Below are 12,400 nucleotides of genomic sequence, written 5' to 3' on the forward strand. Positions count from 1 at the left end.
CCCAACATATAAAACAAGTAGCCCTCACAGAAACAAGTTCTTGGCAAAGCTGCTCACTACATTGCCTGTTTGTAGGTTTCTTTGCTTCATAGTCTGGATTAACCTATTCACAGGCTTCACTATTCGACCCACTCTCGTCCTGATCTGGCCTGCTGCATTACTTGGGGGTACACCACCATGTTTCACGAGGCTCCCAACCTCGCTGACTGGCTGACTTTCAGGGTAACTGATACTTGGTAGTGTTCCCTCCTCAACTGGGGTAGTGCAAGCCCTGCTGTTGTTGTCATCATCTACTTCAGGGTAAGCAGCTACTTCACTACTGGCACTGTCACTGTCCTGATGCTCCTCATCATCCAACTGCGCACAGACACTGTCTCCAATACTGTCACACTCTTGGGGTCCTCTAGGAGCCGGGACACAGTCATCCGTCATCTGAGCCACCCAACGGGCTGTGCGTTCAGTACAATCGTCCTCAGGATCAGCGACAGGGGATTCTCCATCAGATTGACTCTGCTCCTGGCCGAGTTCTGATTCACTGGCAAAAGACATCTCTGGTTCGCCCTCGGACTCTATGGGCAGGAAATTAGCCTGCAAAAGCAAGTTCCTATGGACAACTTTCTCCTGTCCACTCTTGACGTTCCTGATGCGATACGTGTGGCATGTGGGGTTCTTGGAGATCACAGTGTAGATGGTCGACTCCCACCTATCAGCTAACTTCCTACGACCCCGTTCGCCCTTGTTTGCCAAAAGGACACGATCTCCTTCCTCAATGTCAACACCTTTCTGCTTTTTGTTGTACAGGTCTGCTTGACGCTGCTGACTAGCTCCGGTGTTAGTCTGGGCCAATGCGAGTGCTTCTCTGAGGTCATCTCTCATCCTTTTTACATAACTGTCATAGTCTGTTACATCATTGTCCCTTGCAACATTGTGAAACATGACATCCACTGGTAACCTGGGGATACGCCCGTACATTAGGAAGAACGGTGCGTAACCAGTGGACTCATGAGCGGTGCAGTTGTAGACAAAGGTCAATGTCTGCAACATCTGAGGCCACTTGTGCTTCTCCCTCGGAGGTAGGGCTCTGATCATATTTCCCAAGGTCCTGTTAAACCTTTCGGTGTGACCGTTACCCATAGGGTGGTAAGGTGTCGTTCTTGACTTCTGCACCCCGGCCACTTGCAGCAGCTCTTGGATCAACTCACTCTCAAAATTGGCGCCCTGGTCTGAATGGATCCTTTGAGGGAAGCCATAGACACAGAAATATCTGTCCCACAACTGGCGCGCAACTTGTTTTGCCGTCTGATCTGAGCACTGGAAAGCATGGGCCATCTTGGTGAAATGGTCAGTCACTACTAGAACATCCACACTCTTGCCCCTGTGATCCTCTGCGGACCAGAAGTCTATGCAGACGAGCTCAAGAGGACCGGTAGTTTTAATGCTTTCAAGAGGAGCCCTCCCCTCAGGCTCGAGTGTTTTGCTGACAACACAACGTTTACAGCACTTGACATGCTCGCGAATGTCATGCTCCATGTTGATCCAGAAAAATCTCTGCCTGGCTAGGTACAGAGTTCTGCTTTGGCCCTGATGGCCAGCATCATCATGGACACCTGACAGGACTTGACTGATTAATGTGGATGGGGTCACGTACTGATGGCGCTTTTTGCCAGTGAGCAGGTCTTTGCTCACTCTGTACAGGATACCATCCAACACTTTCAACTTTTCCCACTGTTTCATCGTCTTTTGCGCTCTGTGCGACAGGTGAGCTCTTTCTCTACGTGATGGACGCCGACCACGTACGACGAACGGAATGACTTGAGACAGTGTCACATCTGCTCTCTGCTCCTCCTGTAGCTCCTGGAGCGAGAAGGCAGACAAGGTGTTCTGGCCTAGTGAGGGAAACCGATCTAGCTCTTGAGTCAACCAGGAGATTGCTCTCTGTTTTGAGCCTTGGTCCCACTCAGCGTGGCCTGCGAAGACTGCGGAAACTTCATCATTAGTCAGGGAACAACACCCTAGGCTCTCTGCAGGGGCCAAACACTCAACACTTTGGTGGTTGGCACTGAGCCTGAATGCATCCTGAACCGAGATTTCTTTGACCTGTTGCGACTCCTCTAACAGGGTTGCATAGGGTTCAGTCATGAGTCTCTGACTAACACGGTTGTGAACGAATGGCTGCCTGCTCAGTGCATCTGCAACGACATTTTTACTGCCAGGAATGTACTTGATGCTGAAGTCGTAGGGGGACAGCTTTGACACCCACCTCTGTTCACATGCATCAAGCTTGGGCTTCGTGAGAATATATGTTAGGGGGTTATTGTCTGTCCAGACGGTAAAGCTATGCCCCTTCAACCAGTGGCTGAATTTGTCACAGACAGACCACTTTAGCGCCAGAAACTCAAGGCGATGGGCGGGATAGTTTCTCTGTGCACGGGCGAGGGCCTTGCTGGCAAATGCAACGGGACGTGCTTTACTCTCGCCCTCTTGGACTTGTGACAGCACAGCACCCAAGCCGTCCTGTGAAGCGTCTGTCGACAAGATAAATGGTTTGTTGAAATCAGGGTGAGCAAGCACAACGGAGTCAAGGAGTGCAGCCTTCAAGCGTTCAAACGAGTCAACATGCTCCTTCTTCCAATCACTTGGGCTGAGCCTCCGGAAAGAAGCAGCACCTCGGGCATTTACTTTCTTTCCTTTAGGAGCGGCAGTCAGGGTAAAAAGGGGTCTGGCAATCTTAGAACAGTCCTGTATGAAGTGTTGGTAATACATTACCATACCCAGAAACGACTTTATCTTCTTCTGGGATGGCGTAACCCCGTCCTCCATCATGAGATCAGCCTCTGAGATAGCGGTGATCGCCTTAACCTTGTCAGGATCGGTCGAAACCCCGCCTTCAGTCACAACATGGCCCAGAAATCTCACACTCCTTCGGAGCAGATGACATTTTTTGGGGGCCAGCTTCAGTCCATGGGCACGTAGTCTGCTAAACACAATCTCCAACCTCCTGAGAGCCTCTGCTTCATTGGGTGCATAAACAAGCAGGTCGTCCAAGTAGCACAGCAGGGTTAGGAAATTCTGGTCGCCAAATATGCCCATCATGAGACGCATGAAGCTCCCCGGGCTGTTGCACAGGCCTTGGGGGAGTCTGTTAAACTCGTAGAGCCCCATTGGTGTTGTGAAGGCCGTTAGCTTTTTGTCCTCCTCTGCCATCTCAATATTGTAGAAGCCAGAGGTGAGATCCATGGCACTGAAAATTGCGTTACCTCCCAGGGCTGCCAGACAGTCTGACTGGTGGGGCAAGGGATGGGCATCCTTGACTGTGCGTGCGTTCAACCAGCGGTAGTCCACGCATATTCTGAGATCTCCATTCTTCTTCCACACCAGTACCAGTGGGGACGCCCACTCACTGTTGGATTTGCGGATCAGCTCTCGCTCCTCCATCTCTGTGAGCACCTGTCGCAACTTGTGGTACTGCCGTGGAGGGACGCGCCGATAGGGAAGTCTGAACGGCCTGTCGTCAGACAGATGGATGCGATGGACAAAATCCTTTGCCAGTCCACAGTCCAGCTTACCCTTGGAAAAGACATCCTCATACCTGTGGATCAGTTGCAGTACCTGAGCCTTCCAGTGGTCTGAGACTTCACAAGAGTCGAGGTCTAGGTCCTCCAACCCCATCTTCTGCAAGCTGTCACGCAGGCTAGGGCAGGAGGTAGGGCTACTCTGTGCGTCGCTACACACTGTCTGGCTCTGGACCCTAAGGGTCTCACTTGGGTTTTGGTCAGAAGCCACTTCGAGATCTTCAACAGCTACACAAGCGGCAGCATCTGCTACCTTAGCGTTTCGTCTCAATGTGATAGGCTTATCACATGTGTTCAGGATTCGAACAGGGACCCACCTATCGCCACTCATAGAAACCACAGTTCTACAGACAATGACACCTTTTTTATGAGTTTGCGATTTTGGTGGTTCAACCAGAATGGCGCTGCCCTCGGAAAGGGGTGATGACGCTGGCAGTCTGCCCCATACAAGGTGCTCTTGCTTGGGGAGTAGAGTCACTGCCTGAGCTAGTTTGACAGTGCCAATGACATCTGGCATTTTGTCACCCCTCCACCGGTTAATGCCAGACAGCATATTCAGAACCTGCACTATTTCAGGCGCTTCTGCTGATTCGGGTTTGCTCAGGACTTGCCAGAAATGGGGGGACAGCCTGAAGTGTCTGAGGAGGTGTTTGATAACATTTGTCCCTAAAATCAACTGATCTTTCTGACCGGGGACCACTAGGGCAGGCACTCTGAACGTACAATCATACACTTCCATTTTCAACTCGCATATACTCTTGGGTTTAACCTGAACTCCACCACAGCCCACTAGCACAATGTCGGTACGAGTGTCGCTTAATTCCAATGCGACCCCAGCGCTCTTTAACTCTCGCTCCGCCTCTTCGCTCAAGGTACACGCCATGGAACCTGTATCAAGAAGGGCCTGCAAAGAGACTTTGTCATTCACCAATGCATTCGTGTAAAATAGGCTGTCTGCCTCATCAAGTCTTACTATATTCTGGGAAAGTACAACAGTACCAGGTGGGGCACACTTCAGGCTTTCTTTGTATACAGTCTGTATGTCATCACTGGGATTGAGGGTTTCACACTCTTCGCTCACACTGTCCCCTCTCAAGTGGTCTAATTACGGGGTGGACAGGCTGGTTGGAGCGCTCTAACACCCTCTCCAGCATACTGAGCACGCGGTCTAGAGCACTTGGGTTTGAAGCGGCAGCTCCAGCAGCCTTACCCGGGCTGTCCTGGGAACATTTTACTGTACCTACTTGGGCATGGTTCAGTTCAAACTCAGGCGACTCGCTTGTGGTTGTCGCAGTGGCCACGAGGAGGGGATGGGGTCTGGCAGAGCCCAGGCTCTTCTTTTTTGCATGACACTCTCTTTGGTGTTCATCAATGGCTTCCTGAACCTCCATTACTGTCCATTTACTGATGGGCTTACATTTGAAAACACAGGCGAGGCTGGGATCAGGACAATTTCTGATAAACATCATGGCTATCTCTGCCTCCATGTTCTCCATTTTGCCTCCCTGACGCTGTAAATGCTTGTCAGCTGCCTCAGCAGCGATATTAAGCCTCACCCAATAGTCTACTGGGGTCTCTTTTGCAACTGCTTGGGTGGCATAGAAGTCAGCCAGTGGTTGACAGGAGCCAGGACTATCACTAAAATAACGCCTGAGTATGGCATAGATGGTCTCAGGGTTGGTCACTACACCAGAACATGAGTTACTTTTCAAACCCACCTTAACAATGTTTTTAGCTCTGCCGAGGAGGTGGTTTAAGACTTCATCCACCTGCACGGCTCTAGACAACCCTCTCTTCTCTAAGTACACTTCCATCATGTCTATCCACTCATGAACAGAGTACTTATCCGCATCATCACCTCTGTACATAGGTGGGTCTTTGATATCTTGTCGGACCACTAAGTTCACTTTGGAGAGGTCGAGAGTGGTGTCAGGGCTCTTAACTTTGGGGGACTCGGCTGGAGCTGTCTGGTTTGGACCAAGTGGGACTTGACTGGATAGTAGCCGGCTAGCGATTGATTCACCTATCTGGGTTCCCAATTCACCAATGAGCTCACGTAGCTCTTTGTGTGTGCTGTCGTCGCTCAAAGCAGGGGTTGAGGACTGGCGCTCATGAGCTTTATTTCGAATAATGTCATCTGACTCTGCTGGCTCATCACGCAACATTATAGACCTGTCTCTCACTTCATCTGCCCCAGACAGTCTCCAACCTCTCCCAGCGACTGGCGTGAAAAGGTTAAAGGAGTCTTGGCCCCTACCAGCCATGTTGCTTACAGGAGGTTAGCAATAACTACAAAGGGGATCAGAAACAAAAGGAATACAAAAATACCTATCACTCAGAAAAATACAACACAAGTAAACACGGCTCAGTTAGACTCTAACAGGTGTAACTGGGAGAAATGCCTACTAACAGAACACTGGAAATTTTTTGCTGACCCACAGAATAATTTTACTTATATTACAGGTGTCGGAAGTGTTCAGCTCAACCTCAGCGATCAGCAGCGGCTGATCAGATGCATCCGGGTCACGGCACCACTTTTATGTAGCAGATGTGAAATGGTCGACTGCGTTGTGACAACAGACACGGACTGGCTGGAAACAGGGTTTATTCCTATAAAACAGAGTGCAGCAGCAAAATCAGTGTCACACAGCGGCAGCAGGCTTCTCCTCACCCAGTGTGGAGTCCGTACAGCTCTGCTTGCATCATATAAAAGAAAATACAACTTATCAAAATAATAATTTTCACAACCGCCACTTCAAAATCAAATATTACAGTGGGGTAAAACAGAGACAATTATGGAATCACTAACAATAACGTATAACATTCAAATTCCCATTAAAATAGGTCAATTGCATAATACATATTCAAACAACTTTTTAACTCTTCCCAACATGGCTGAAGATACTGCTCAGAGCACAGCCTCGGGACATGAGCTCATTATACACATAAAACAAAAACTACACATTTACACATACCTATAAAACAGAGTGCAGCAGCAAAATCAGTGTCACACAGCGGCAGCAGGCTTCTCCTCACCCTGTTTAACACAAGTCAGTTCCACACAAACGGATGATACAACAGATAAAGCGCAGTTCCAAATATCATTTTTCTCACTCAAAGCGATTGAAAACACTTTGAGAGCTTTTAACCCTAGGAGCCAATACTTAACAAAGACAAATACACCGAATTTATATGGATAATTTAGTACAGGGAGAAGAGCTACAGAAAGCGTGCCTCACCAGTGTGGAGTCCGTACAGCTCTGGCTAGGAAACCCCACACCCGCAATGTGGCCGCAGGTGGCGTTACACTGATTAATGTCCCACTTCAACAATAACACACGGAACCTTAGTTCCACAAAAATAAAGTTCACACAATAAAAAAGTATAACCTATGTACAATACAGTTTTGAGAATGTTCACAATTCGTACATTATATCTCAGCTACATGTGCAAACAACAGCATGTTTTCAGTCTCCACATGTGTAAAGACAGTAACACCATTTTTTAAGCTTGTATTTCAGTACCTCCTCATTAATCTGTAACGATGGATTAAACTGTAGAACTGAAAAAATGTAAGAGAAGAGCTTCAGATCCTGAGTGTGTGGGACAGAGAAGGATCAGCTTTATTTCAGATTTGAGAGTAGGGCTGGGCGATATATCGAGTTTTTTTTTAAATATCGATATATTTTCATACAAGATATAAGATGTGACAATATCCTTTTTTATCGATATAGTCTATGTTACATTATAATTATACTTGTGGAGCCGCAAGTTTGCCTCCCTTCCGTCCACTTTTGTCTCTACGCAAGGTTACTCGGCCTCGCCTCTCCTTCACTGAACACGACTCCCCCTCCCCCATAGCTTCACCTGCAGGCAACTACAAGATGAACACGGCAAATATCGAGCTACCGCGGATCGCCCAGTGTTGCCAACTCCTCAGTAAGGAAAATCGCTGTCCTAAAAGTCGCTAGAAGTCGCTAAATGAAGTCATCGCCTAATTTGCATAACTGGTCATGCTAATGTAATTGTAACCTATGTTGTTGGAGAGAGAAATAACATCGTGGAAGAGACATAAAGTGAGTAAAAAACGTCCTAAATGCATTTAGAGTTTATTTAGAACTACAAATTACATTTCTTTTAGCAATTATTGCTTTTTTTAATGCCACAATTCCAACCCTGCTCCTTTACCCGGGCTTGGACCGGCAAAAGTGACCCGAAATAGGCACTCTGGTGGAGTTACTTTGTGTGTGTGTTTATAAGTAGTTTTAAACCTTGTGATCCACAAAACAACATAAGAGTAAAAGAGTAAAAGAAGAACTGACTGCGTTACAGCACCCGCTGCTTTTTGAGAGTAAAAGCGATACGTGCTTTCACGTCTTTTTTAGCGACTTTATTTTAGAAAAAAAGTTGCTAAGGGGTCTGAAAACTCGCTAAATATAGCGACAAAGTCGCTAAGTTGGCAACACTGGGATCGCCCCGTGTGTGGGGCTGGACGGCGTCAATGTGTTAGCGAGCTAACCGCGCTAACGAGCTAACCGTACTAACGACATGCAGGGGCTGCATGGCCTAAAATCCTTTCATTTTCAGCAAACCTTATGTATGAATTCTGGTTGTGCTTACTGACCGCGAACCGATTTTATGTGGTACACGGCGCTCAGCAATCTGTCAAAAAATTTTTAGTAAGGCAAGGCAAGCCAAGTTTATTTGTATAGCACAATTCAACAACAAGGTGATTCAAAGTGCTTTGCAGAGACATTAGAAACAAAAACAAATAAAAAGCATGATTTTAAATTGATTAAAACTAACTAGCTTACTAACAAACAAACAAACAAAACAGTATATAAAATCAAAAATCAAAACAGATAAAATCAGAACAGTAGATAAAATCAGTAGTTAAAATGTAAGTTTTGAAATTTAAGCTTAAAAGTGTGGATTTGGTGCTTTATTCAAATGCAGCTGAGAACAGGTGAGTCTTCAACCTGGATTTAAATAAACTGAGTGTTTCAGCTGATCTGAGGCTTTCTGGGAGTTTGTTCCAGATATAAGGAGCATAAAAGCTGAATGCAGCTTCTCCGTGTCTGGTTCTGACTCTGGGAACTGATAAAAGACCGGATCCAGATGACCTGAGGGATCTGGAAGGTTCATACTGGATTAGGAGGTCACTGATGTATTTTGTAGGGGTGCAACAATATTCGTATCGATATTGAACCGTTCGATACAGTGCTTTCGGTTCGGTACGCATATGTATCGAACAATACAAAATTTTTAATTTATTTTATCAACTTTCCTTCTGACGATGCTGTCTGTGTTGAGCGCTCAGTGAATCTGCGTTCAACTACTCCGCCTAGGCTCGACAGTGCAGCCTAGGCGGAGTAGTCGAACGCAGATTCACTGAGCGCTCAACACAGACAGCATCGTCAGAAGGAAGAGCGCAGGGCAAGCTAGCGAGACAGAAGTTAAGCTCTCCTTGCAACATGGACCTCCCCCACCCTCATTCAGATCTGGCGTTTGGAATTATTTTGGTTTTCATGTGACGTATGACCCTGAAGGTAAGCGAGTCATGCACTAAAGTAAAACAGTATGTTGGATGTGCCATGCAATGCTCAATTACATGGGTGGGAACTAGTGTGTTAGCGCAGTTAGCTCGTTAACGTGTTGACGTCGTCCAGCCCCATGCACGGGGCGATCGGCGGTAGCTCGTTAACGGAGATTTGCCGTGTTGTGGCGTTAAGGTCATTTCAACGAGATTAACCTGAAAGCACTAGTGGGAACACAACGAATATGACTGCACATTTACGCCGACATCATCCTAGTGCAAAGACAAGTGGAAGCAGAAAAAAAACAAGCAAGCATGCTACTAACTTTAGCCGAGTCATTTAGACAGCTGTTAGCACATGATTCTCCTTATATGTTTAATATGCTGCTGAGAATATAGCCCAGAAGAAGCGGATAGTATAGCTTTTATTTTGGAAAGAGACATTTCTCTGTAATAAACTCTCTTTTCCAAAGATGAGTGATTCCTCAATCAGATACAGGGCTCGCAATATCGCTAGCCCGACGTCCCGGGGCTAGCGATCTTTTCAGTCGGGCTACCAAAATCTATCTCTGCCCTGCCCGTCGGGCTATTGTAGGAAAAATATATGTCAATGCTTTTGCATTCTTTCAGAAATGTAGCTGGGTAATTATGTCATTGGCATCGGTGAGCCACTGTCAATATGTGACATATTGAAATCGCGTTTGAATTTGCGCTTGTTTTTTTGCTTTCACTTTGCAATGACAGCACTGATCTGTGAGTGATGATAATTTGTGCACCAATTCCTCTGACATCGTCTTATTAATTGGTAGCTTACTATGCAAACATGACAAGTGAAATCTCCCGCAGCAAGCTTAAACATGTGAGAGGTTGATCGCGCAGAGAATCGCTGAGCTTATGTGAGTGTGTGTAAAAGCAGCAGGATATATATTTGACTACGATGACCTTCACAGACAGATATATATTTTAGTTCTGCTGAGCCAAATAAGACAGGTCAGGGTGAAGAAGTGACAGCCAAAGAAAAGCTTACCACAAAACGGAGAAGTTATGACAAATCAGACTATAAGGCAAAAAGAAAGTGCAGCTTTATGGTTTCATGGACAAAAGAATTTCTGTGGCTGCAATATGACGAGCTAAATAACCAGGGCTGCACATAAGTGGTCCGCAGGTGCGCATTCGCTGTCAAAATAAAAAACATGCACAAGGGTTAGGGTTAAATTTAAAAACTGTACTTTTGAGTTAAAATATATATTTATAATTTTAATAAATGACAAATTAAAAAGGCATGAACATTTTTTTTGTATCGAAAAAATATCGAACCATGACACCAAAGTATCGAACCGAACCGAACCGTGAATTTTGTGTATCGTTGCACCCCTAGTATTTTGGTCCTAAACCATTCAGAGCTTTATAGACCAGCATCAGGACTTTAAAGTCTATCCTCTGACGGACAGGCAGCCAGTGTAAAGACCTCAGAGCTGGACTGATGTGGTCCACTTTTTTGGTCTTAGTGACAACAACAACAACAACAACAACAATCTTTATTTATAGAGCACATTTAAAAGCCTTGGGCATACCAAAGTGCTTTACATAAAACAATAAAAGGTTCAAACATTGATAACGGATAAATAAAAATAACGAGTTATGTTCATAGATAAAAGCTACCAATAAGAATGACTACAGCACATGGTAATAGCAAGATAAAAGCTGTACCACCATAATAAAAGACACCAATAGAAAGATAAGAGGGAATTAATACAAGAGGTCAATAGGTCACAGCAACCAACCAAACAAACAAACAAACAAACCAGCAATTAAAAGGTGGAGAAGGCAAGTTTAAAAAGATATGTTTTAAGCTGAGATTTAAAAGAATGAATAGAATCAGATGCCCGGATGCCAATTGGGAGATTGTTCCACAGCACAGGTGCGACAAGAGCAAACGATCGATCACCTCTAGTCTTAAGTCGAGATCTGGGCTGAGCCAGCAGTAACTGTGACGATGACCTTAAAGCCCTAGCAGGAGCATAAGGGTTTAAAAGGTCCTCAAGGTAGCTGGGTGCAGTGTTGTTAGTAATTTTAAAAGTAAACAACAAAATTTTAAATTGAATACGATATTTGACAGGCAACCAGTGCAGATCGGCAAGGACAGGAGTAATGTGGGCAAACTTGCTGGTTTTAGTTAGAATGCGAGCTGCAGCATTCTGAACTGTCTGTAATCTCTGTAAAAGGGAAGAGTGGAGACCACAATAAAGTGAATTACAATAGTCTAGCCTCGACGTTACAAAGGCGTGGATGAGCTTTTCGAGATCTTTATGCGGGATATAGCGCCTAGCCTTACAGATAAGACGAAGCTGCTAAAAACTAGATCTGACAACAGCAGACACTTGTTTGTCAAGTGAAAAGGAGCTGTCAAATAAGACACCCAGATTCCTGACAGTATCAGAGAGAGAACAACTAAGAAAACCAAAGGCATCCCGGAGTTTGGCACGAAGGGCGTTACTACCAAAAATCATAATCTCGGGTTTCTTCTCATTAAGGATAAGAGAATTCGACAACAACCACTTCTTGGCCTCAGACATGCATTCTCGGAGGCTATTCAGAGACAGAGCAAGATCGTCGTTTAGCTCAAAATAGAGCTGGATATCATCTGCATAATAGTGATAAGCAATATGGTATTTCTCAAAGATGGCACTTAAGGGAAGCAAGTATAATGAGAAAAGGGTAGGGCCCAGCACAGATCCCTGGGGGACACCACAGCAAAACAGGTACAGCCGAGGAAGAGGATGTAGCCAGATGTACCGTAGAGAGCCGATTGGAGAGATAGGATTTAAACCAATCCAGGGCAGCGCCCTTGATGCCTACAGTGTGCTCAAGTCTCGCTAATAAGATATTATGGTCAACCATGTCAAATGCCGATGATAGATCCAAAAGCACTAAGACTGAGGGGCGTCCGTTGTCAGCCATTAGTAGGAGATCATTGAAAACACGAAGCAATGCTGATTCTGTGCTGTGATGTTGTTTGAAGGCCGATTGAAATTTATCATTTATATTATTCTCATCAAGGTAGGTCTGCAGTTGGAGCAGAACCACCTTCTCAAGTATTTTAGCCAGAAAGGGAAGCTTAGAAATTGGCCTAAAAGTGGCAAAATCACTAAGCTCAAGGTTCCTTTTTTTTTAGAACAGGTTGGATTATGGCATGCTTGAGAGCTGAAGGTACATAGCCAGAAAGCAAGGAGAAGTTCAATATGGACAATAAACAAGGTCCAATTACACTGAAACAATCCTTAACAATACG

The 12,400-nt window shown here is 45.5% G+C and overlaps 2 protein-coding genes across 2 annotated transcripts in view; one reads left to right on the plus strand and one right to left on the minus strand.

Annotated features, from left to right (window-relative positions):
* Positions 1–12,400, plus strand: part of LOC147303161 (C-type lectin domain family 12 member B-like) — a 72,997-nt gene that overhangs the window by 20,936 nt on the left and 39,661 nt on the right. The window lies entirely within an intron of this gene.
* Positions 4,637–6,999, minus strand: LOC147303162 (uncharacterized). Its single transcript, XM_086281176.1, has 2 exons — positions 6,548–6,999; positions 4,637–6,182 (listed from the first exon to the last, which is right to left on the minus strand). The coding sequence occupies exon 2, from the start codon at positions 5,834–5,836 to the stop codon at positions 4,637–4,639; it is 1,200 nt and encodes a 399-aa protein (XP_086137302.1). The 5' UTR covers positions 5,837–6,182; positions 6,548–6,999.

This window comes from Aulonocara sp. 'chitande type north' Nkhata Bay, linkage group LG22 (genome assembly GCF_057382095.1).
Source record: "Aulonocara sp. 'chitande type north' Nkhata Bay isolate Kocher_YH1m ecotype deep benthic linkage group LG22, A_spYH_male_GT1.1, whole genome shotgun sequence".
Taxonomy (NCBI): Eukaryota; Metazoa; Chordata; class Actinopteri; order Cichliformes; family Cichlidae; genus Aulonocara; species Aulonocara sp. 'chitande type north' Nkhata Bay.